Source organism: Patella vulgata, chromosome 4, assembly GCF_932274485.2.
Source record: "Patella vulgata chromosome 4, xgPatVulg1.2, whole genome shotgun sequence".
Lineage (NCBI taxonomy): Eukaryota > Metazoa > Mollusca > Gastropoda > Patellidae > Patella > Patella vulgata.
This window is the reverse complement of record NC_065882.2, coordinates 44,706,858-44,731,034: the sequence shown is the minus strand read 5'-3', so window position 1 is coordinate 44,731,034 and position 24,177 is coordinate 44,706,858. Positions and strand designations below refer to the sequence as shown.

Sequence of the window (24,177 nt, the reverse complement as noted above, 5' to 3'; positions counted from 1 at the left end):
TTTCTTGTGAACACTGTACAGACTACATTTATCATCTGATTGTTTTGAAATTGATATATGTTGTTTACATTAGTGAGATGAAGAAGCCTATTTAATTTCAATAATTTTAGTTAATTTCTTCTGGAGTTATGGCCCTTGTTTAACTTTGTTAAACCCTGTGAAAGCTCTAACGACAAAAGTTATCATCCAATCTGTTTGGAATTTATATGCATCATTTAAATTAGTGACACGAAGAAGCCTATTGAATTTCAGAAATTTCCGTTAATTACGTCTTGAGTTATGACCCTTGTTTCATTTTGTTGAACCTTGTGAACGCTCCAACGACAAAAGTTATCATCCGATATGTATGAAATTTATATGCTTCATGTAAATTAGTGAAACGAGAAAGCCTATTGAATTTCAGCAATTTCCTTCTATTACGTCTAGATTTATGGCCCTTGTGAACGCTCTAACAACAAAAGTTATCATCAGATCTGTATGGAATTTATATGCATCATTTAAATTAAGTCTAGAGTTATGGCCCTTGTTTCACTTTGTTATTGTCCTTGTTTCACTTTATTGAACTTTGTGAACGCTCCAACAACAATAGTTATTATCCAATCTGTTTGAAATTTATATGCATCATTTAGATTAGTAAAACAGAGAATCACATTGAATTTCAGCAATTTCCGATAATTTCTTCTGAAGTTATGGCCCTTGTTTCACTTTGTTGCTCCTTTTAAATGCTCTAATGACAATAGTTATACGATCTGTATGAAATTGACACAGATCATTAAAATTAGTGACACGAAGACTCCTATTGAATTTCATCAATTTTCAATAATGATGTCTAGAGTTATAGCCCTTGTTTAACTTTGTTGAACCATGTGAACATTCGAAGGACGAAAGTTATCATCTGATCTGTACGAAATTTATATGCATTATTTAAATTAGCGAAATCAAGAATCCTATTAAATTTCAACATTTTCTGACGATTACTTCTAAATGTATGGCCCTTGTTTTACTTGGTTGAAATTGTGAACGTTCAAATGGCAAAAGTTATAATCCAATCTGTATGAAATTTATATGCATTATTTGAATTAGTAAAATGAAAAAGCCGACCAAATTTCAACAATTACTGTAAATTACTTCCAAAGTTAAGGCCCTTATTTCAGTTTGTAGAACCTTATGAACCCACAAACAACGAAAATTATAATCTGATCTGTGTGACAACCCTTGTTGACCTCTCAGACGATTTAGCTGCTGTGAGCGTGTGTTTCGTTGCCTGGCAATCTCAATGATTTGTCAAAGCAGCATATTCGGTGTATGCCTGCTTAAATCAAGCGGTGCAATTGTCAAAGTGTGTGTGCTGGTATGGACAAATCAAGCAGGGCCACCAATAAGTTTATGTGAGGCAACCTATTATTATTATTTCAGTATACTATAAAGAAATCTAAGTATGATGGTTCTACTTCAACAAGAAATACAACAGTCAGGTAGAGCTAGTTTATCTTTTAAATAACAGATCACCTACAGTTTTAGAAAAAGTGTCCTTTTAGTTTTACATTAGTTTGATGTGTGGTCAGCTTACAGTGAGTTCCCATTTCAACATAGACAATTTATAGAACATAATGATGATTTTAATATCTTATGTGTGATATATATTTTAGGGATGGTTCAATACTAAACATTTCCATGGACTTAGAGCGAGAAAATCAGTTAAAAAGACAACTTCAGGTAATTAATATTTGTCCAATAGAGTTTTTAAAAAGAAAATTTGCAAATAATATAATTGAAGCTTTTTGGGCTTGCAGTTATTAATCTATCTTTCTGAAATTTATACTGGTTGTTTCATTGCTTGGCAACTTTTGTTCTTAATTATTAGAATTGTGAAAAAGCTGTAAAAGCAAGTGAAGATAAGTATCATGAATTACAGAAGAAATCACGTGAATGGGATACAACCTTGAACCAGTTGAGGGAACAAAAGGTAAAATATTATTCTCTTTGTATTAAATCATTCAAATTGTTTTCTAAATTCTTATAGAACTTTTCCTTTGTAATAGATTCAGCTAATTAACTACATTAATAGTAAAACATTAATGGTATTTTAGGAAATTATTTTAAACAATTATTTTGTTGCAGAAAAAACTACAAGAAATGAAAGGAATTGAGCGAAGATTGCAAACTCAAATACAACAAAAGAAAGATAGGTAAGTTATATACACTTCAAAAAAAGAAACGCATAGTGACATTTCGTCGTTGTATACCCTCACTCTACCATCGCCTCGCTGCAACAGGAACCGCGACTCGTCACTGATCCAAACTGTTCTCCAGCTTTGCTGTGGTCCTACCTTGTGTGTCTGAACCCATTGAAGTCGGATTTGATGGTGTTGTCGTATTTCAAAATAACAGCTCTAACAGGACGTCTGGCTCATAATACGGTTTCACGTTCGTGTCTATGGACTGCCTGGTTCGAGATCAAACACCGTCCAGGAATTGCTGCTGCAGTAGAGGTCGCTGCGTTGTTAACCATTTCCGTAAATAAAGTAACTGAATGTGACAATCCAGAGCAGTTGGGGTCACTCTTGTTTGGCCTGAGCTTGGGCGGTCACGTGTTGAACTTCGCTGGCGCCAACTATCCCAAAGGTGAGAAATGGTACTCTGGAAATCCTTCAGCAGCCTGACTACATCTTTCTGGTATTCACCTGCTTGTAACAGATCAATAGTGTTGTTGTGTTTGTCTTCATTCAGATGTGGCATCACTTGGCTCGTTGAGTGTTTATATGTGCAACTGATTTTGAAACCGAGAACCCTGGGATTTTAAAGGCCTTAGATTTGGGTTTCATGCGAATAGATTGCGAAGTTGTTAAACTCATTTGTTCTAATATAAAAATGATGAAATATGGGCTGTGCGTTTCTTTTTTTTTTAAGAGTATATATTCATTCTGTGAATTGTTCTGTGATAATATATTATAAAACAATTCCTAAACTGTGGAATAGCATTAATCCTGGTAAAAATCACAGTTTCTAAAGTGTTTAAGTAACAGCTATGGAGCACGTGCATTCATCAGCTGTAGCTAGTATTCTACCATGAGTAGCCATGCATCTAATTATATATTCTGTACTTACATCTATTAAATAATAAAGCCCCAGGTAGGGAATTAGTAGAGGTGTCAGATTGTGTTACATGGTATTAAATGGATATATCTTCTTGAATAGAATGTGAGCATTTATTTAATGATGATAAATGGGAAAACTAAGATAAGGCCTGTCGTATATATGAATATGGGGACATAATTGTCAATATATTTTGAGATTTTTATTGTGAGGGGTGACCCTTAAATATGCAGTGACATATCTTTGTATGTGTATTTATTTGTCAAACATCAGTTACTTGTTTACATGTTTATAAGAGTAAAACATCTGAATGACTTATGGTTTTACAGTATGCAGCGTGTAGAGAATGAAGAAATAGATTTGTCTGCTGAAGCAATTGATGCTAAAAAGAAAATCAAAGATATTACATTAAAGAAATGTCAGATTCTCAAAGTTTTAAAATCAAATACATCTGTAAGTAAATGTTCCATTCCTCAATTATCATGAAATATCATTTGGCAGAATCTGTTAAAAGTTGGTGCGTGACAAAGTGACAGTTCACGAAGCTTGTTTTCTATGCAAGTTATAGAGTTGATTTCACTTTTTTACTTCACAAGGTTAAGATCGCCTGCCTAACCTTGTGGGATTTTTCCATGTACCGGTACTCAAGTTTCCTTCCACTTCTTACACATTAAGCACATTATTGAAATTTAAATATGTCATTGTGTATAGTTAGAAATGACATTGTGTAGAAATTTAAACTATTAGAAATGAGTATATATACTATTCAAAAAAAGTAGGGGATATTTGATTTTGGGGGCATAATACTAAAATATGCAAATGACTACGAAAAAAGTCACTATAGAACCTAACAGAAGAAACATTTCCAGTTACATGTGACGCCCAAACGCACCAATAGCTACCGCATGGAATGCAGGTGATGCTTGGGATCATCATGGGGGTCCAACCCAAGATTTGCACGACTCTGACTTTGAATGTTACAGTCATTGTGGCATTGAATTCCAGGGTGGAAACATCAGTTTAATTGTTTTAGTGACCAGAAAACAAATTTTGATATGCGTCGGCTTACCCAAAATGAAAGGTTACGTGCCCTTGGCATGCTACAGATCGGCACAACACAGGCGGTTGTGGCGCGGACGATGAATGTTTCTCAGTCTGTCATAAGCAGGCTATGGTCCAGATACCGTGATACACAATCTGTACAGGACAGACCACGCTCAGGTCGACCAAGGGCGACAACTCAAGCCCAGGATCGATTTATCCGTACCTTGGCCTTGAGAAATCGTGTCATCACAGCAAATCAGATCAGCGCTCGTCTTCAAACAGACACTGGTGTGAGAGTGAGTGGCCAGACGATTCGGAATCGACTGCATAGGGGTCACCTTCGCGCCCGACGTCCTCGCGTGATCCCTTGTTTGAGAGATCATCACATTCAGGCAAGACGTCGTTGGTGTAGGGATCGTCAACACTGGGATAATCGACGCTGGAGCAATGTGATGTTTTCAGATGAGTCAAGGTTCACTGTTGATTTTTTGGACAGACGTAGGAGGGTGTGGCGTCGTCGAAACGAGCGCTTCCAAGACGTTAACGTCATCAGACATGATCGATTTGGGGGTGGTTCTGTTATGGTGTGGGGAGGCATCACTGTTGCTGGAAGAACGGCTTTACATGTTGTTGCAGGGCGTGTTACAGGCCAGTACTACCGGGACAACATCTTGGCAGTCCATGTTGTGCCGTTCGCACGACGTCATGGCCGCCGTTTCATCTTCCAGGATGACAACGCAAGATGTCACAGGGCCAGGATCGTTACAGGTTACCTCCAACAACAGAACATCACCACATTACCTTGGCCAGCACTGAGTCCCGACCTCTCCCCCATCGAGCATGTCTGGGACATGCTTGGACAGAGGTTACGTCAACGTCAACAACGTCCTGCCAATGTCCAAGAACTTGCTGCTGCGTTGCAACAGGAATAGGACAATCTGGACCAAAATGACCTTAGACGTCTCATTAGGAGTATGCCACGTCGGATCAATGCTTGTTTGGCAAACAGAGGAGGATTTACCCGTTACTGACTTGGTTGTGATGCTGTGGTAACTTTGCTGTTTGACCCCGGGTATCATTTTACCCTTATAATGGTCAGTCTGTGCCTTACTTAGTCTAACGATCATTTGGAATAAATCGATGAATGTGAACTTCATTTCATTTTGTCATTTGTTTCTTCGTCAGTTTCATTAGGTGACTTTAATAACACTTAAAAATCAAATATCCCCTACTTTTTTTGAATAGTATATATAGAAATGAATATTGTATATTTATATAGAAATGTATGGAGTTAAGTAAAGGTAAAGCTAGATTAAGTATACAGTCTGTACAAGCTATACAAGAATATCAAACAACAGAGGCTGAACTAAAAGATCAAACACATTTTATTAAACAAGAAGAAGTAAGTTATTGCATTAAAAATAAAATGAGATGACATATATCACCTATCTACATGATGAGCTAACAATTTCTATGTCTCTTGTTTATGTTGCTCTATATATTATTATACTTAACATGGTACAGTATTGCTTACAAACAAAACCATATGTTTCATTGTACTAAATCTTTGTGTTTAAAACTAAGAATGTGTCTGCTGGATGCAACAGGACTTTTATGTCACATTGGATGTGAGCATGGAGGATTACATACGTTCTTCCTAGACAGACTTAGGTTCACACTATGAGACTTGATTTTGACATGGCCGATTGCTTTTAGATTATAGTACGCTGTGCCCATGTGTTACTTTGTATTCTGTCTCTACATTGTGAAATATTAACAATTAAGAGCTTGGGTAGTGGAATTGTAAATGAAAATTCTTCTTTATATTACAGAAAATTTTAAAGGACCTGAAAGATGATGTTGTACGTATAAAAAATGATGCAAGAAATCAATTAACAACAGCTAAAAAGGCTACCAATACACCCCAGAATGAAGAATTATCGCAAGAAATGAAAAATGTAGGTATTTTGTACAATACATTTATATACCATATTGTTATATTTGGATCGGGGGTTGGATGGCTGAATGGTTAGCGTGCGCGCGCTGTATCATACAGTCTGTCATTGAGTCGACTGGCGTGGTTTCGAATCCCCGGTTGTACGTGGCAAGGAGTAGGGTCGCCTGTCCAACCTCGTGGGTTTTCTCCGGGTCCTCCGGTTTCCTCCCACTGCTAAAGACCCCTACGCGCAAGCGAATTATGTAAATAAAATTAAACCATATGTTAGTCGCGAAATGACCTAGTTTGTGTCGAGTGGACGTTAAACCCCATTTCTCTCTCTCTCTCTCTCTCTCTATATTTGGATCCTTGGATCCAGGGGTGTTACACAGTTACGTGTGGGTGAAAAGGAAAAACAACCATTCTCCGTGTTAGAATTACAATCTCTTTCTTTATTACTCAAAAAGGCAGAAGAACAACAAAAGGGAGACAGTGTCAACTTAACCATAAGGTTTCAGACCACAATGATATAGAATATACCACAATATGACAATATATAAATAGTAACAGTACGTTCTTGCATAAACTCAAATGTAAATTAGCGGAGTTGGATGGCCGAATGGTTAGCATGTGTGCACTGTACCATAAGGTCTGTCATTGAGTCAACTGGTGTGGTTTCGATTCCCCAGTTGTACGTGACAAGGAGTAGGGTTGCCTGTCCAACCTCGTAGGTATTCTCTGGGTCCTCCAGTTTTCTCCCACTGCTAAAGACACCTATGCACAAGCAAATTATTGAAATAAAATTGAACCATGTGTTAGTCCCGAAATGACTATTGAGGATGCAGAAATTGAAATTTAATCTGTCGATAAACCACTTGCTTGACTACTGTCATCACCTCCGAGACATTTTGACATCATCTGCATGGATACCAAGCAGCTCAGTCCTGACACTTTTCATAAAATATCAACAGCATTTTTATATGTAATATATTTCCTAACAGGCTTTTTCAACTCTTCCCTTGACATTAGAAGATATAGAAGCTGCTATACATGAAGAACAGGCTAGAGCTGATTGTAGTTTTCAAATAGATGAAAGAGTAAGTAACATAACAGTTTCTACTAAAGTCAGTGGTCATGTATAAGAATAATATGATGGTTATAAATTTGGGCCTATGATATAAATTCTACTATTAATTAGAAAGCAAAAATTGTCATTTTGATAGAGTATATTAAAGCCCAAGAAATTGTTGGTGCCGGATCATGGTGGTATTTTGTGATGGATGATTTGATTTTTCATGTAAAAAAGAATGGAAAACACCTTTTGATTTTTTATACATCTAAAATGAAATGTGGTTGTATATTGCCATCACCATTGTCTGTCTATTGAGACAGATAAGGTTATTATCTGATTTAAATTTGTTTAAGTGTTAACACCATAAAAAAATTTTTTTTTTATATTTCTGATAATTACTTAATATGTTGCAAATGCACCCATTATATGTGATATCCTATGTGGACCTAGCCAGAGCAGAAAAGCAGGACGTTAAATCCAATTTCATTTCATTTCCTATGTGGACTGTATGGACAACTTTAGTTACAGTGGGCAATTGTTTTGTTGCCTGGCAACCTATCTTTTATATTACCAAAGTATGGTAAAATAAATATTAATGTTGTATATGTTCAGATTGTTATTGAGTATAATAACAGAAAAGAGGAAATAGCTAAACTAGAGAAAGTACTAAATGAAAGATTTAATGCTAAAGAAAGTCATCAAGAAAAAATAACAAGAGCCAAAAAACAATGATTTGATCTGTTTTGTTTCCTATGTGGACTGTATGGATACCTTAGTACTGTGGGCATATGTTTTGTTGTCTGGCAACCTATCTTTTAATTTTAACAAAGTATGTTAAAATAAATGTTAATATTGTATATGTTCAGATTGTTATTGAGTATAATAACAGAAAAGAGGAAATAGCTAAACTAGAGAAAGTACTAGATGAAAGACTTAATGCTAAAGAAAGTCATCAAGAAGAAATAACAAGAGCCAAAGAACAATGGTTGGGTCCACTACAAGAACTTATCAGTAAAATAAACCAGAATTTCAGTTATTTCTTGGAATGTATGAAATGTGCTGGTGAAGTGGAGCTAGCTGTACCTGAAAATCCTGTTAGTAGAACCTTACTTTACTTAGTGTAATCACTTTCAATTATCAATTATTTTTCAGGCTTTAGGTTTGCAAATTTCAGGAGCACTAACAAAAGCTTAGCTTGGTCAGAATCGCTCTCATTAAGAATTGAAGTCCTAACATTGTTTAAAAAGCTGTTTATCTGGTTTTCCGACTTGGTTTCCCCTTGTCAGTGGTGCAGGATGGAGGACCTGACAAGGACAGCTGTCTAGTCGTTCGAAGCGGACGAAAAACCAAGGTCCTGTGTAAAAGTTCTCTTGGCAGTTGTAATTCGATATAAGAGTAGGCCGTAAGGCCGCTGTCTCTGAAAATTTCCCTCATAGTCGTCAAACCCCATTTCATTTCATTTTATTTGTTTTGCTGGTTCTATAGTTGATACTGTGTTTATAGATATTTTGATGCCTTCTCACAATTGCTCATATACATGTACATGTACACAGGGCTGTCGGTAATTTTTCACAGTTGATTAGCAGCACTGCTAATCAAAAAGTCCAATTTTGCCAAATTTGATTAGCAAATTTAAAAATTGATTAGCAGTTTTTCAGTTTCAACACACCAAAATAACAAATATGATTAGATTCCATTCTGACTATTTTTAGATTTTTTAGCACTGCCACAAGTAGGCTACTTGTGACAGTTTGTGAATGTGATGTAGACATTTAGTTAGGTCTTATGTCTGAAGCCAATTCTTGACAGTGACTTCCGAAGCTCCACTCATTTTAATTGTAATTTTTTTGTTACGTTAGAAATCTTCGTTAGAAAACAATTTCGTCTCCTTTTTATCATGTATTACTATTTTTGTTCAATCGGGCGCACCTCGATTAACTAGACACACGCGATATAAACAATAATATTTTACGGGAATTTTTACTTTGATTTATCATTTTACAATACGTTAGCATGTATTTTTTTTTTTATATTTTATTTACAATGCGTGGGGGATACACTGGATTTATTTCTTCCAAAATGAATATGATATAATTACTTGATGTCTCGCAACGTGAGTGGTAGGCTACTACTTGATTCCCTATTTCCGGTTTAATAGTCCCTATTCATAGAGTTATGTCCCTGTGTTACATAGTATTGCGTCTGGGTAGTTCGAGAAGAAAATGTCACACGGAAAATTGAGTTTTGTTTATAAAATTTTATTCAACATTTTATACACGTTGAAAGTGTTGAGTAAGCCTTCTAGTCTTCAAAATGTGGATTATTCTTGTGCCAATATCCAAAATGACAGGCATATTAATGATTCGCAGTATCTGTGAATCAAAAATGTTAGATTTTAATTTTTGGTTAGCAACGGACAAAATATTATCGCAAATTGCGCTGCGATACTGGTTGTCGGCAGCCCTGCATCTACATACTAATGGCTCACTATTTGAAGGCTGGATTTAAAATGAAACTGTTAATGGTTGTTATCTCCACAAAGTGAGTTCTCTTTAATTTTATTTTGGGGTTATTATTTTTTACAGGAAGATTATGAGAAATATGCTGTCAAAATAAAAGTAAAATATCGAGATGCTGATGCTTTAAGAGAATTAACACCACATCATCAGAGTGGAGGAGAGAGAAGTGTAGCAACAGTGTTATATATGTTAGCTTTACAAGAACTAGCTAAATGTCCATTCCGATGTGTTGATGAAATTAATCAGGTAATTATGTCTGTCCCCGAATGAAGTTAAAGGGGGAGGGGGCTATTGAAATGGATGAAGGTCACCATATTGTTGATGAATCCAGGGTGAATTAAGGAACATATATTTAGGGAATAGATCATGTGCATGATCTGTAGATAAAATATATTTGAACCACTTTCATTATGTTGTATTTAGGGAATGGATCCTGTGAATGAAAGGAAAGTTTTTGAACTGGTTGTACAGACCGTTTGTAAAAAGGCCAATTCACAGTATTTTCTTCTTACACCAAAAGTAAGTAAATCGTTTAGTATTTCATTAAAAGGATATTGTTAGATATTATAGTTGTGTTTAACAATACAATTTACTGTGGAGATATAAGCTGGGGTTGTTCGCTGTCAATGTGTCAAATATAGCATCTGTAAGTAATATGGTATTTCATTCTCACTTCCATCGATGCCCAGTTATAATTCCCAAAGCAATTTGCATATGAAGTATCTAGTGTCAAGCTTTTACAAATTAAATCTTTTGCTGGTGACTTTTAAATTAATATATCAGTTTTACAGGGTAATGAGATATGCACAAAATAAAACTAGAGGGCTATACTATATACCAGAAAACTACCGGAAAACACCATGTTATACTGAATACCGGAAAACACACTAAATACTGGAAAACACTGGAAAAACCTTACCCCAACCCACTGCTGGTCCTCTGGAAAACACCGGAAAAACCTAACCCTAACCTATTTAGGGTGATTTCCGGTATTTAGTGTTTTCCGGTATTTAGTGTTTTTTCGGTGTTTTCCGGTATTCAGTATAACATGGTGTTTTCCGGTAGTTTTCCGGTGTATATAGTATTGCCGAAACTAGACAATTCCCCTTTAACACATATATTATGTGCGAAAGTATTAAGAATGACTTCGCGAGAGAATCATGCAAAATTTTAAAAAAACGGCACAAGCGGTGTTCGGCGATTTTGACCAAACTTTGCAGATTTGGTCATTGGGTACCCCTTATACCCCACATGAAATATGAGGGTCACCAACCTTATAGTTACGGAGAACCAGCTATGGCCATTTTAGAGTTAAAAAACGTCATTTTTTTGAAAAAAAAAAATCCCAAAATTCAAATATTTCCCATACATTGTCTATTGATTTTTTTTTTTTTTAATTATTTTTTTTATGAATGATCATGTGTACTACTTCAATATATATGACTATTAAATTTTTCCGAAACCATTTGAGGCTATGAGGAATTTATTTTGAGACGTAGTTTTTGCTATATGCTAAAACATATAAATTTCATGATGCTATATCTCACCCACTGCGGGGCAGAGGACAATTCTATTAATAATGGAAGTTGAGGACTACTAATACTAATATTTGGTTTTGACAAAATGACTGACACGGATTTCTTTCATATTAAATTTGATGGTCGAACTTGAAGAAAATGACTTCATTTTTGACATCATTTTTCCAATAAAATCATTCATTGCCTGGATTATTAGGCCTGATAATGCCCCATGCAACCGCCTTCCAGCAACTCTGTGTAGGGCCGGTACAGATGATTCGGGAGTTCCACAAGGATCAGTCCTTGGACCTGTCCTTTCTGTAATGTATACTAAGAATTTGGGACAACTAATCAATAATCATGGTTTCTAGGACGACATTCTTATGCAGATGATACACAGCTGATCGCAAGTTATTCCCTTTCAAAAACTGTTTCATTCCCTAATTATTCTGACATCAAATTGTGTACACATGACATTAAAGATAGGATGACAAGAAATATGTTGAAATTAAATTTAATTGAATTAAGTAAATCAGAATGTATTTTATGTGGTCAAAATAAACATCTGAAAAATACAAGTTCAAATGACGTGGTTGTACGAGATGCAATATTTTTACCATGAGACACTGTGAAGAGGTTAGGTGTCCTCTTGGGGTCCAATTTGAGCATGGACAGTCATACTAGTGAAATTTGTCGAAACTGTTATCTTTGGTCCGGGAACTTTATTAGCCAGGAAGCAGCTGCTACACTTATATGTTCTTTGGTATTCCCAAGGATTGACCACTGTAACAGCTTGTTAGTAGAAACATCTAGTGCCAATATTAAAAAAAATCAACTTGTAGAAAATACCGCAGCTCGAATTCTTACCAGATCATCAAAACACTGTCATATTACTCCTGTTCTGAAATCAATCTATTGGCTGCCAATCAACTTCAAAAGTCTGTCTTTGACGTATCAGTATGTGAATCATTCACAGTGAATGGCTTAGCTCAAAAAAATTATCTAACTTTATGCACATACAAGTTCCCCCGAATAACCTCCGGCCGAACACACATTCATCAGTTTTGTTGCTCAAGGTGAAATTAATATCATTTGGATACGGATCGTGCTCAGTGAAAGCGCCTAAACTGCGTAACAATCTTCCAGAGATCATTAAATCATCTCAAACACTTTCTTGTTTTACAGCAAGACTTATCAAGATTAATTAAATTAATTTAATTGTATGCGTAGTGGACATGCTTCTTTACATGGAGTACGTGCGCTATATAAATGTACATATTAATATTATTAGGCTTTCAGACTTTCGTCTGAAAGACTATTATTTTTTTTTTTTTTTTTTTTTCCCGCGGGAGCCTATTTCTCCATGATCGAAAACAGATATAGATCTGGAACCAAATTTTCTATTGGGAAACCATGTGGTGGCAACTTGATAAAACAATTTCGAAACTTCTGCGCATATCGGAAGTAACCATATTTTGTACTTTTTTCCGGAATTGAAAATCGGCCGTAGTTTCGTCAATTCTTTACCTATTTTCGGGGGGTGGATGGCTGAATGGTTAGCGTGCGCGCGCTGTATCATAAAGTCTGTCATTGAGTCGACTGGCGTGGTTTCGAATCCCCGGTTTTACGTGGCAAGGAGTAGGGTCGCCTGTCCAACCTCGTGGGTTTTCTCCGGGTCCTCCGGTTTCCTCCCACTGCTAAAGACCCCTACGCGCAAGCGAATTATGTAAATAAAATTAAACCATATGTTAGTCCCGAAATGACCTAGTTTGTGTCGAGTGGACCTTAAACCCCATTTCTCTCTCTCTCTCTTTACCTATTTTCAAACAAATGACATTTTCGGAAACACCGAATCTTTTCCGAGATAATGACTATCTCACATTTTTCAATTTCGAACATTCATCTATGGCTTTTTTCTTTCGAATTTTGAAAATACGTTGTTTACGAGACAATTTTTGTTATTTTTCAAAATTTTCAAATTTGACCTACATTTTTGGATACCTGAAGACAATCCGATTCCAGAAATATAAGTTTCATTTCAAGTTGTCGCCCTTTATTTTTCGATTTTTTTCGAATTTTCTGCCCATTTCCGAACCCTTATATTTTTTTGGAAAGGATAAATCGATATTTCTGAAAGTCCTGGAACATAAAGCTATATAGTCAGACCGCTGCATAAAGCAATTTCAACAACGATCCGGAAACCGGAAGTAGTCGAAATAATGAAAGATATTTCGAAAAAACCGCAAAAAATGGGTGTTTGGGGGAAAAACTCGATTTCTCCACCCAATATCAATGGATTAAACAAATTAAGCTTTCGTTGAGTGGCCCGAGGAATGGACTGTCGTATGATGCCCAATTTATACGGATACTATGACCAAGCAGCAAAATATGACAAGCTGAAAATCAAGTATTTTCTGATTTGGGGCGTTTTTGGACGCCTGTATCTCGAAATCTTAACCGCAACTTTTTTTTTAACTTTCTCTATCGAGAGTCCATTCGATAGTCTTGTGAATTATGCCATCCAATGTCTGGAATACGATAAAAAAGGGACTGAAAATCGAAAAAAATCGTGAAATTTTGCAAAATGCTCTATTACTTTATTATTTAAACAAATTTTTACAAAAAGATTACAGATTCGGATAGCTGATCTAATTACGATTCTAACGATGTATAATATGTATTGAGTTATTGAAATTTAATTGCATTTTTGGCACCTTTAAACATAGGATTTCTCAGGGTCATTTTATCTGATCAGATAATGTAATATATCATTACAGAGCCCTGCCGCTATTTAATTGCCCAAACTGGTTATTAAAACTATTCCGACAATAATCTCCATACCGGAAGTATTCAAAAAATGAAAAAAAAGGTTAAAAAATTGTCGCTCTTGCGAAAAGCTGGATTTCTCGGTCAGATTTTACCGGACCAAAAGAAGTAACGTGTCTTTGGATAGCCCCATTAATGGACTATTATATGGCATCTCAATGCGACGATTTCGATGGTTAGAAAATAAATTGTGGTACGCCGAAAATCTAGTATTTTCCGATTTTGGAGCCTTTTTAGACTTCTTTTACTCGAAAACGACAACTCCAATTTTTCTGAAGCTTTTTTAACGCAGAGTCCTATCGGTAGTCTGTGGCGTGAATCCAAAAGGAAAAGGTTTGAAATAATATAAGGGGTCCAAAAATGGCCTCAATCTTTGAAAAAAGTTGAAAAATCGTTAAATTATTGAAAATGTTCTTTTATTTATCTTTTTTACAAAAAACTACCGAAAAGATGTTTCTGACACTTCTGTGACAGAAAGTTTAGTATCTAAACAAATTGTTAAAACTATCTCGACAATGATCCAAAAACCGGAAGTAGTCGAAAAAATATCCGATATTTTTGAATAAAAAACGTAAAAAGTAAAAGAAGTGATTACTGTGCCAGATTTCACCGAATCAAAACAACTAAAGTATCATTGTATATCCTGATCAATGGACGATTTTTTGACATCTAAATGGTAAAAATTTGCTGGTTTTCGCAATACATTATGGGACGCTGAAAATCTTGTATTTTCCTTTTTGGAGCCTATTCAGACGCTTTTATTTCGCAAACTACTCTTAATTCATTTCATAAACTTCTGTTACTTGGAGTCCTAGGGTGGTCTAGCCTCAATATATACTCATGTCCAAAAGAAAGTATACGCTGTGCATTTCATACTGCATCAACCAAAGTAGTTTTTCCATTCTATGCGGTATTTGGGTACAATTTCAATTTGTTTCACCTTTTATTTTGCAAAAATCGCGATTTCTCAGCCGGGTGTCACTGAATCAAAACAACTAAAGTATCGTTTGGTAGCTCAATTAATGGGCTAATGTATTACACACTTCCTGTCTGATTCTTGAAAGCCGGTTCAGTGCTGCTTGCAGGTCTAGTTATTATTATTATTCGTCAGGTCGAAGTTAGATTTGCACTCAGCTGTTCATTTTCCCATCTTTTGCACAAATAAAATGCGGTTTAGTAGCCAGTTATCCGAAAGAAACTATAATAGCATATTCCTGAAGCAATAGCCAGAGAAATGCCACTCTGGCCATTGCTGGATTGACTTCTGATACTTACGTTTTTGGGGGAGTGTCTATTCTTCCCGTTCAATCAAATCGCTCCTAAGTAAAGTCTTTCTTTTAATCTGGGGTCTTCCCTAAAACTTTGGACAGTGATTTAAGGTATTAAAAACGGTGAAAGTTTTGTTCGTCTCCAAACAGTATTGTTTACATTGTAGCCATGTTGATAGCCTAGTTTGTCACGCAATTAGTTTTTCTGCAATATTCTGCTATGCACCGGTTAATTGGGCGTAATAAATTTCGTGAATCATGACGTAACGTTATGTTAACATATTTGAAACAGTTAGGTATTGGTTGTTAATCGGACTATTGACGAGTCATAATTTGGAACAGAAATTTGCTTTCATTACGGCAGTGTTGAGTGGGATTAGGTCTAATCAAACTAAACACTGCGGGGAGTATGCTAAAATAGTCACCTTACGCTCATATACAATTTGTTTTTTGTCTTTTTGAAATATCGCTTGATTCGTTTGTGAAGTATAGACAGATGTATATGACTAGTACACTATTTAGTTTTTACGATTTGCTGTTCAAAAATTCATCATCCTTCTACTAGATCATGAGGTTATATTGCCGAATTAATAAAATGTTGACAAATAGTCTAGAGAGATTAATTGTATTTACCAAGAGCAGCTCTTTTGGCATTTACAGTAAATTAAGCTTTTCAAACTTCATTGTGATCTCAGTTTTCGTGATTAGATACTTATTGGATAGATAGATAGATAGATAAATTTTAACGGTGTAATTGTGAGCTCAGTTTTCGTGATTAGATACTTATTGGATAGATAGATAGATAGATAGATAGTAATAAGTATTTGTAGTTTTGATAATAGAACATTTTTTAAACTTGAATTTTTTGATGAAAGTATATAATCTGCGTTTATATCTATTTGTTTATTTCTATTTTTATTATGACTTGCTCTTAATGGAACTGGAAACCACGTTAATTTGGTTTCAGGTGCCACTTTTCAGTGTGTAAATAAAGCGGTTTATTTTTCGTCATTTTTGTTGAAAATCGTTATTTTTGTACAAAAATGGAAATTATTTACTACTAATTTTTTTCTTGATCCTAATACTATAGATCATTGCCTTTTCAGTCAGCATTCCAAAAAAATACTTAAACCCGCAGTGGGTGAGATATAGATAGAATAAAATGACATACTTAAATTGAGCTATTTTGGTACCTTGCAGCAATAAGTCCCTATACCAAAAACCGCGCCATGAAAATCCATCAAACTTTCAGAATGTATACTCACTAACCATATCTACTACGCTATAAAGTTTCATTAATCTACTCGCCGTAGTTTAGTTGTACGAAATAATTGAAAAGTGGCCTGAAAATGATGATTTTTTGGCTTTTTTCGGTCTTAAAATTTCAAAAAAATTTCTACGCTCTAAAAATTGTTCGATTGATCTAAAATTGTGGCAGTGGGGTTTGGAGGGGTTACACATCATACATAAAAAAAATGGTGAAAATCGGTCACCCACCATGTGCCGGTCCCTGCATGGTTCTCTCGCAAACGCATTCTTAATATACATTTACTGCTGTAAGAGCAATGGGCAACATTCAAACTTATAGATAATAGGTTCCAGATTTTAGCACTAAAAGTTGAATACAGTAAATCATATTCTTCTTGCCACATGACAGATGATCAAATACAATGAAATCTTTCTTCATACATCAATGCTGAAAAAAATAACATAGTAACAGTTTGGTCGTTTATGTTTCCATTTTTTGGAGGATATCAACTTTCATCTGTATTATTATATATAATTAGGATATGAATTAGATATGTTTAATATTAATATGTCTATTATTATATATTTCAGCTATTACCTGATTTAGAATATGCAAATAATATGACAGTTTTGTGTGTTTATAATGGTCCCAAAATGATGAAACACACAGATTGGAAACTTAAACACTTCCTTCGTAGACGTCAAAATCTAACAGTTGATACATGAAAACTATAAATAATGGACATTACAACTGTGCCAGGTTGTGTTCTTATAAAAACATTGTTCTTATCTGAGGAGCAAAATTTTTTAGTTCACTCCAGACTCTTCATGTACATCTATAAAAATCGAATAGTATTGTGAAAGAACAGTCTGATTAAAACACAGATCCTATTTCATTTCGTTTTTTTTATAGTTCAAAATTTCGTTTAGCCAATGAAACGGTTTGTTACAGCAAGCTTTAGGCGTGTGGTGCACGGAACTGTGGGTAATCCACTAGAAACATCAATGCTGATTGGTTAATCAAATGTCTGACGTCATAGGGTCAAAAGCCGCTTGTATGACTTCTGAGGCAACCTATCGCTATGTAGTGTAGGCCATCGAAAGTATAAAAAAAAAAAACGCAATATAGATCTGTATTTTAATCAGATTGGTGAAAGAAATGATTTGTTGCTTCATTACATTTTTATGTTCACTTTAAGTCATTTTTGAAGTTATCATTGCTTGTGTCTGTAATGCATAATTGGGGATTGATAATAAGGCTATTTAAAGGGGTATTATTCAGACATTTGAGAATTTTAGGTAGGAGATATTTTATGTTCTGAATATAATCCTCTGTTGACAACTATGTATACTATTTTATAAATTGAATCATGAGCTAACTTGGCTTCTGTTCGTGTGCACTAATCTGTATGGGCTGTGGATTTTTAGAGATTATTATTATTATTATTATTATTATTACAGCATATTTATAGTGCACCCTTTCATATAACATGTTCAGGAGCACTTTACAAAGTGACAATGTAAATCATACATAAACAACAAGATTATGGACATGTTAACGATTGTATACAGAGTCAGTTAAAAGCCTGATTAAATAAATGTGTTTTAAGTTGTTTTTTAAAAGAATATAGAGATGTACAACATCTTAAACTAAATGGTAGATTATTCCATAAAACAGGTGCTTGATAACTAAAAGAGCGCTGACCATAAGAGACTAGTTGAACAGTTTTGGGCTTTAAAAGTAGTTTATCTGATGTACGTAATGTTCGACCAGGTGTATAAAGTTCTAAAAGATCTGAGAGGTAAACAGGAGCTAAATTATTTAAACATTTAAAAGTAAGTAATACAATCTTAAAATCAATTCGATATTTAACAGGTAACCAGTGTAAATTATATAAAACAGGAGTTATGTGGTCACATTTCTTAGTTAAAGTAACAAGTCTAGCCGCAGTATTCTGTACTTTTTGTAATTTATCTATAAGCTTTAAAGGTAAACCAACTAAAAGTGAATTAAAGTTATCTAATCGAGAAGTGACCAGAGAATTAACAAGTGACTTAGTGGCCTCTACAGTTACACATTTACGTATTTTATCTATATTTCTGATATTAAAATAGCACAATTTACAAATATTATTTACTTGAGCTCCCATAAGCATAAAACTATCAAAGATTGCGCCAGTATTACGAGCAGAATAAGATGAAAATATATCACAATTACCAATTACAACAGGGAGGTTATCATGTGCAGATTTACTTAATTGATGCCTTGAGCCTAATAACAAATATTCGGTTTTATCATCATTCAATTTTAGAAAGTTCTTTGACATCCATTTTCTAATTTCACTAATACAGTTCTCAAGTTGCAATTTTGATAAATTGAAAGAAGATGGACAATCAGGTGTAAATGAAATATATAATTGAGTATCATCGGCATACAAATGAAAGCTGAGACCATATTTTCTGACAATATCACCTAATGGTGACGAATTGTTTGTGGACACTCTACAGGTCACAATTCTTATCCGATTTTGACGAAACTTGAAATATAGGTTTATCTCCAAAATATCTCGGCTGCTTTCGATATTGGCATGTATCGGATCGAAACTTCATGGATTATGGCCCCTGTTTGTACGAAAAATCACGTTTTTAGCTTGTGGACACTATAGAGGTCACAATTTTTATCCGATTTTGTTGAAACTTGAAATGTAAGTTGATAACCCAAAGATCTCGGTTCCTTTCGATATTCGCACATATCGGACCGTAACTTCCTGAATTATGGCCCCTAATTGTACAAAAAATCACGTTTTTAGCTTGTGGACCCTATAGAGGTCATAATTTTTATCCGATTTAAAAAAACGTTTTATTATATCATCGTTACACCCTAAGGATGGCCGAGTTCGAATTTCGAGAAAATCGGACCAAAATTGACAGACAAAATGGCCGCCGTTTGTTCTCAAATAGCGTTCAAATATGGTATATCAAGGTTGTGGACCCTATAGAGGTTACAATTTTTATACGTCCACATTTTCATGTGGACGTATTATGCCGTCACCCCTGTCCGTCTGGACGTCCGTCCGTCCACAATTGTTTGTGAACACTCTACAGGTCACAATTCTTATCCGATTTTGACGAAGGCTCTAAAGGCTCAAGTTATCATCTGATTAACTTTAAATTTATACACTGAGACAAATGTTTTCCTATAATTGCTCCAGAGGCTCATTTATCATCCAATTGACATAAAATTTATAAGGAGGAAGCCTATTGATTTTCAACAATCTCCAATAGTCTTAACCAGTGTGAAAAACTGGTGGATGCTCAAGATGATAAAGTTATCTTTCCAGAGCCCTTGTATTATAACAATGTTTATGTTCATGAGATGAAGAAGCCTTGAATTGCTTTTGGTATTATTGCCCTTGATCAATTTTTAAAATCTTGTCGACCCTCCTGTGGCTTCAGTTATTTTCCGATCATTTGAAATGGAAACATAGTGTTCGGAAGACGCCTATTGATTTTCGAACAGCCAAATTTATCATCTGGTTACTGGTAGACCAACATGTTTTGTATAATAAATATTGGCTAGAAGCCAACCAAATTTTAATTATTTCTGATAATGGGTTGTTACTCTTGGTTTAGTGTCTTGTACAAAAGAATTAATATGTGACAACCCTTGTCGACTGCTTGGACAACTTAGCTGCTGTGGGCATATATTTAATTGCCCGGCAACCTTTAAGAGAAATGTTTTGTACTGACATGTTACAATACTCCCATTATGAAACATGGTCAGCAATGAGGATTGGTTCTTTATATTTATAGGCCTAACTTTATTTCTACATCTGTAGAATTATTTTATTTTAAATCATCTTTTTTTGTGAATTGAGGGAAAATAAGAATGGATTTAATGAAGGATATCTTGTTACATTATAGCTCTGCACAGTTGTTCATACAACTAACATATCAATATATTATTCATAGATTTCAAAAATCAAAATTATATGACAGTATATTTAGACCATAAAAAGGTAGATCTGTTTATTAATCAGCCCCACCATGGTGCATAGTTGTCTTCATATGGATATTTAGCCCTTTTATGTTCTTGTCAAATTGTCTTGACAACTTTTTTCTGGCCTGGTGATATTGTGTGTGAATTGTTAATGATTGATTGCTGTATGTTGATATGTTGGGGATACTTGTCTTATTTTATAATCTTATGTACTCGTATTTACACATAGTGCTGTCATAGAAAACTTTACCTTCCAATAGAGAGGCAACGTCCTAAGAAATGTTTGCTTTGCCCACCAGACAAGAGATGTTTCCCTTTGCCACAACCCTCAAAATTTACTGGATCCCCGTTCATTCCAAGTCATGTATGCCTTAAATTATTTTTCCCTGAGTCGCCAAAATTCTATTGTCTCCTTTTTCCCCGCCCTCCTGGATCCCTGTTTATTACAAATCCTTTATACAAATCCTAGTCTCCAAAAGTGCCAAAATTATATTGGGTATATGTTTCAACTGGGGCATCAAAGGCTTCAAGATTTTATTTGGAACGACCAGGCATGAAATATGAGTTGTCTTTAAAGCAAAATCGGCTCACAACTTCAAAATGTTATCTGGATCTTGTCTCCCTTAACTGCCCCACCCCCGCCTCCCCAATGGATGTTTCTACTGATAGCTAGGGATAGAACCAAAAATGGCAAATAATTTTTGACCCAGCTGCTCATCTGTGACCTTCCAGCCTATGATTGTTTGTTTTGGCACTTTCCGAGGTTGGCCGACCATGCTAATGCAGTGCATTTGTCAAATAGAACACTTGAGAACGGGGAAAAGTTCTAGACATTTTTCCGGTGTAATAATAAGACTATTTCCGGTAAAAGGAACTATGTCTAGTTATTTCCTCATAGGTACAACTGTGACTGGTGTATTGCACAAGACATTTCTTAAAGTATCATCTTGAAACTTAGCATATTTATTCTTTGTACCCTAAAGAACACCCCTATTGTTTGTGGTGCATGCCCAAACCCCAGGGACAGGGCCACGCCCATTTTCTTTTTGTGTGTCTGTGTGTCGCCTGCAGGCCACAATTCTTAATCGATCCTCTTGAGAAATGTTCATATTTATTTCTTATACCCTAAGGATGAGGAGGCTAGGTGGTTAAGACGCTGGCTCGCTAGCCTGGAGGTTGGGTGTTCGATCCCTGCCGAGAAAGTTCATCCAGATTTTCCGACGTGGTTTCCCCTTGTCAGTGGTGCAGAACGGAGGGCCTGACAAGGACAGCTGTCTAGTCCTTCGGATGATACAAAAAACCAAGGTCCCGTGTATATATTGGAATGCACATAAAAGATCCCCTGGCAGTTGGAATTCGATATAAGAGTAGGCGATAGTGCCGCTGCCCGGGCAAAATTTCCCTCATAGCACACTGTATGGCGTATGCCCGTCTTCATTAGCCCAGTATAGGAGCAGAACAGTAGGACGTTAAACCCCATTTCATTTCATTTCCCTAAGGATGGTCCTTATTATTTTTTGCATGCCCGACCCCCAGTGGCAGAGCCACACCCATTTCTTGTATTTGTCATCTACAGGCCACATTTCTTATCGTATCATCTTGAAACTTTGCATACCTATTCCTTCTATCCTAAGGAACATCCTTTTTGTTTGTGGTGAGTGCCCAACCCCCTTTGTGGCAGAGCCACACCCATTTTCTTTTTGTATTTATCATCTACAGGCTGCAATTCTGAATGGATCATTTTGGAACTTTGCATATTTATTCCTTATACCGTAAAGACAGGAACTATTTATTTTGGTGCATGCCCCGACCCCCTGCGGCGGTGTCACGTCCACTTTTTGCATTCTTGTCATATTACAGCCATTTCATATTTCATTCTCTTCATTTTAAAAAGTACCATATCAATGAAAGCAAGAATGTGGACACGTATTCCAGCGTTAGGGATGCTGTTGTTTCTATACCATTGATTTTGCTATAGTATTAATAGTTTCTGCATGCTGCAGTATACACTAATAAACAGTATCATGCATTTATCTTTAGAAACTTTTATTTGAAATGTTAGCCAATTAAACTTAGCATTCGTGAAGAATGGAAACAAAACGCAGGGGCACAGACCAATTTTTATACGCCCACATTGAAATGTGGTCGTATATTGTCGTCGCCCCCGTCCGTCCGTCGGTCCGGCGTCAACAATTGCTTGTGGACGCTCTAGAGGCTAAAGTTAATATCTGATTGACTTTAAATTTATACACAGTGTTTAAGGTCTTGAGACGAAGAAGCCTATTGATTTTCAGCGATTTCCGATAATTACTGCCAGAGTTATGGCCCTTGATCACTTTGAAAAATCTTGTGGACGCTCTAGAGGCCAAAGTTAATATCCAATTGACCTTAAATTTATACACAGTGTTTGAGGTCATGAGACGAAGAAGCTTATTGATTTTCAACAATTTCCGATAATTACTGCCAGAGTTATGGCCCTTGATCACTTCAAAAAATCTTGTGGATGCTCTTGAGGCTCAAGTTAATATCCGATAAAGGCCAAAGTTAATATCCGATTGACTTTAAATTTATACACAGTGTTTGAGGTCATGAGACGAAGATTCCTATTGATTTTCAACGATTTCCGATAATTACTGCCAAAGTTATGGCCCTTAAGTTATCATCCGATTGACTTCAGATTGATACACAGAGTTTAAGATCTTGAGACGAACAAGTATATTGATTTTCAATGAATTTTTATGACTTGAACAGTTAAATCTATGATATTAAAAGCTTTGCATACAAAACGTTAGCATGGGGCAGAACTTTATAAAAACCAAACAAATTCTAATAGTTTTCTGATAATTACTTCGTGAGTTGTTGCTCTTAATCAGATTTTAGTGTATTATAAATGTTTCATTACCGAAAAAAGTAAAAATATGCGACAACCCTTGTTGTAAAAGTAAAAATATGCGACAACCCTTGTTGACTGCCCGGACGATTTAGTTGCTGTGGGCGTATGTTTCGTTGCCTGGCAACCTATCTTTAATGTTGATGGACTATAGGAAGAAATAGTTGAGTGAGTGGGGTTCCAACAAGTAGGTTGAATATTATGGAACCGTGCCAGAAGCTAATGCATTTAGAGTGCAACAAGGTAGCTAGTAGTAAAAATAGGTTATCAAACAACAGATAATATGCACACATCATCTGTCTGTAAAAAGTTATCCATTGTGACTAATCTGTACAACGCCAATAACTTACAGGCTTATAATAATAGCCCGTGTTCCTAAAGCGTTAACCCAAGACGATAAAGTGAGCAAGTACAATAACTCCAGACGTATTTAATTAGAATTCGATATCGTTCTAGATCAGACGAATCTGGCAAATTTCATAGAGACCGGTTGATAACGTGTGTGAAGGGCTTTCAAAAGATTCCAAATAGTAAGCAAAGGTAAACAGCCTGACAAGTAATTAAGGGAATTATTGAACTATTATTGATCAATATTTATCGATTTCAAGCAGATTGAATTATAACTGTTGTTCGTACAAAGTAAGCAAATGAAAAGCTCAAAAAGTAGCCTAATTGTTGAAATTCGGTTGGCTAAAATTGCCTCATTAATAAAAACAATACAAGTTGAGCAAGGAAATATATCACTAATATCGACCATGCAT

At 35.5% G+C, this 24,177-nt stretch overlaps 1 protein-coding gene across 3 annotated transcripts in view; it reads left to right on the top strand.

Moving 5' to 3' along the window:
* Positions 1-18,139, top strand: part of LOC126818221 (structural maintenance of chromosomes protein 5) — a 35,408-nt gene extending 17,269 nt beyond the window's left edge. Inside the window, exons 14-26 of one of the 3 annotated variants that reach the window (XM_050545505.1) lie at positions 1,417-1,475; positions 1,650-1,716; positions 1,865-1,966; positions 2,122-2,189; positions 3,426-3,549; positions 5,420-5,542; positions 5,973-6,098; positions 7,078-7,173; positions 8,015-8,242; positions 9,734-9,913; positions 10,091-10,186; positions 17,118-17,286; positions 17,380-18,139. In XM_050545505.1, coding sequence (XP_050401462.1) covers positions 1,417-1,475; positions 1,650-1,716; positions 1,865-1,966; positions 2,122-2,189; positions 3,426-3,549; positions 5,420-5,542; positions 5,973-6,098; positions 7,078-7,173; positions 8,015-8,242; positions 9,734-9,913; positions 10,091-10,186; positions 17,118-17,252 — 1,404 coding nt within the window. In that variant the 3' untranslated portion in view covers positions 17,253-17,286; positions 17,380-18,139. Of the gene's footprint in view, positions 1-1,416; positions 1,476-1,649; positions 1,717-1,864; positions 1,967-2,121; positions 2,190-3,425; positions 3,550-5,419; positions 5,543-5,972; positions 6,099-7,077; positions 7,174-7,760; positions 7,888-8,014; positions 8,243-9,733; positions 9,914-10,090; positions 10,187-17,117 lie in introns of those variants that run through there. The other 2 variants (XM_050545504.1, XM_056100397.1) reach the window with 2 other exon arrangements.
* The last annotated feature ends 6,038 nt before the right edge of the window (positions 18,140-24,177 follow it).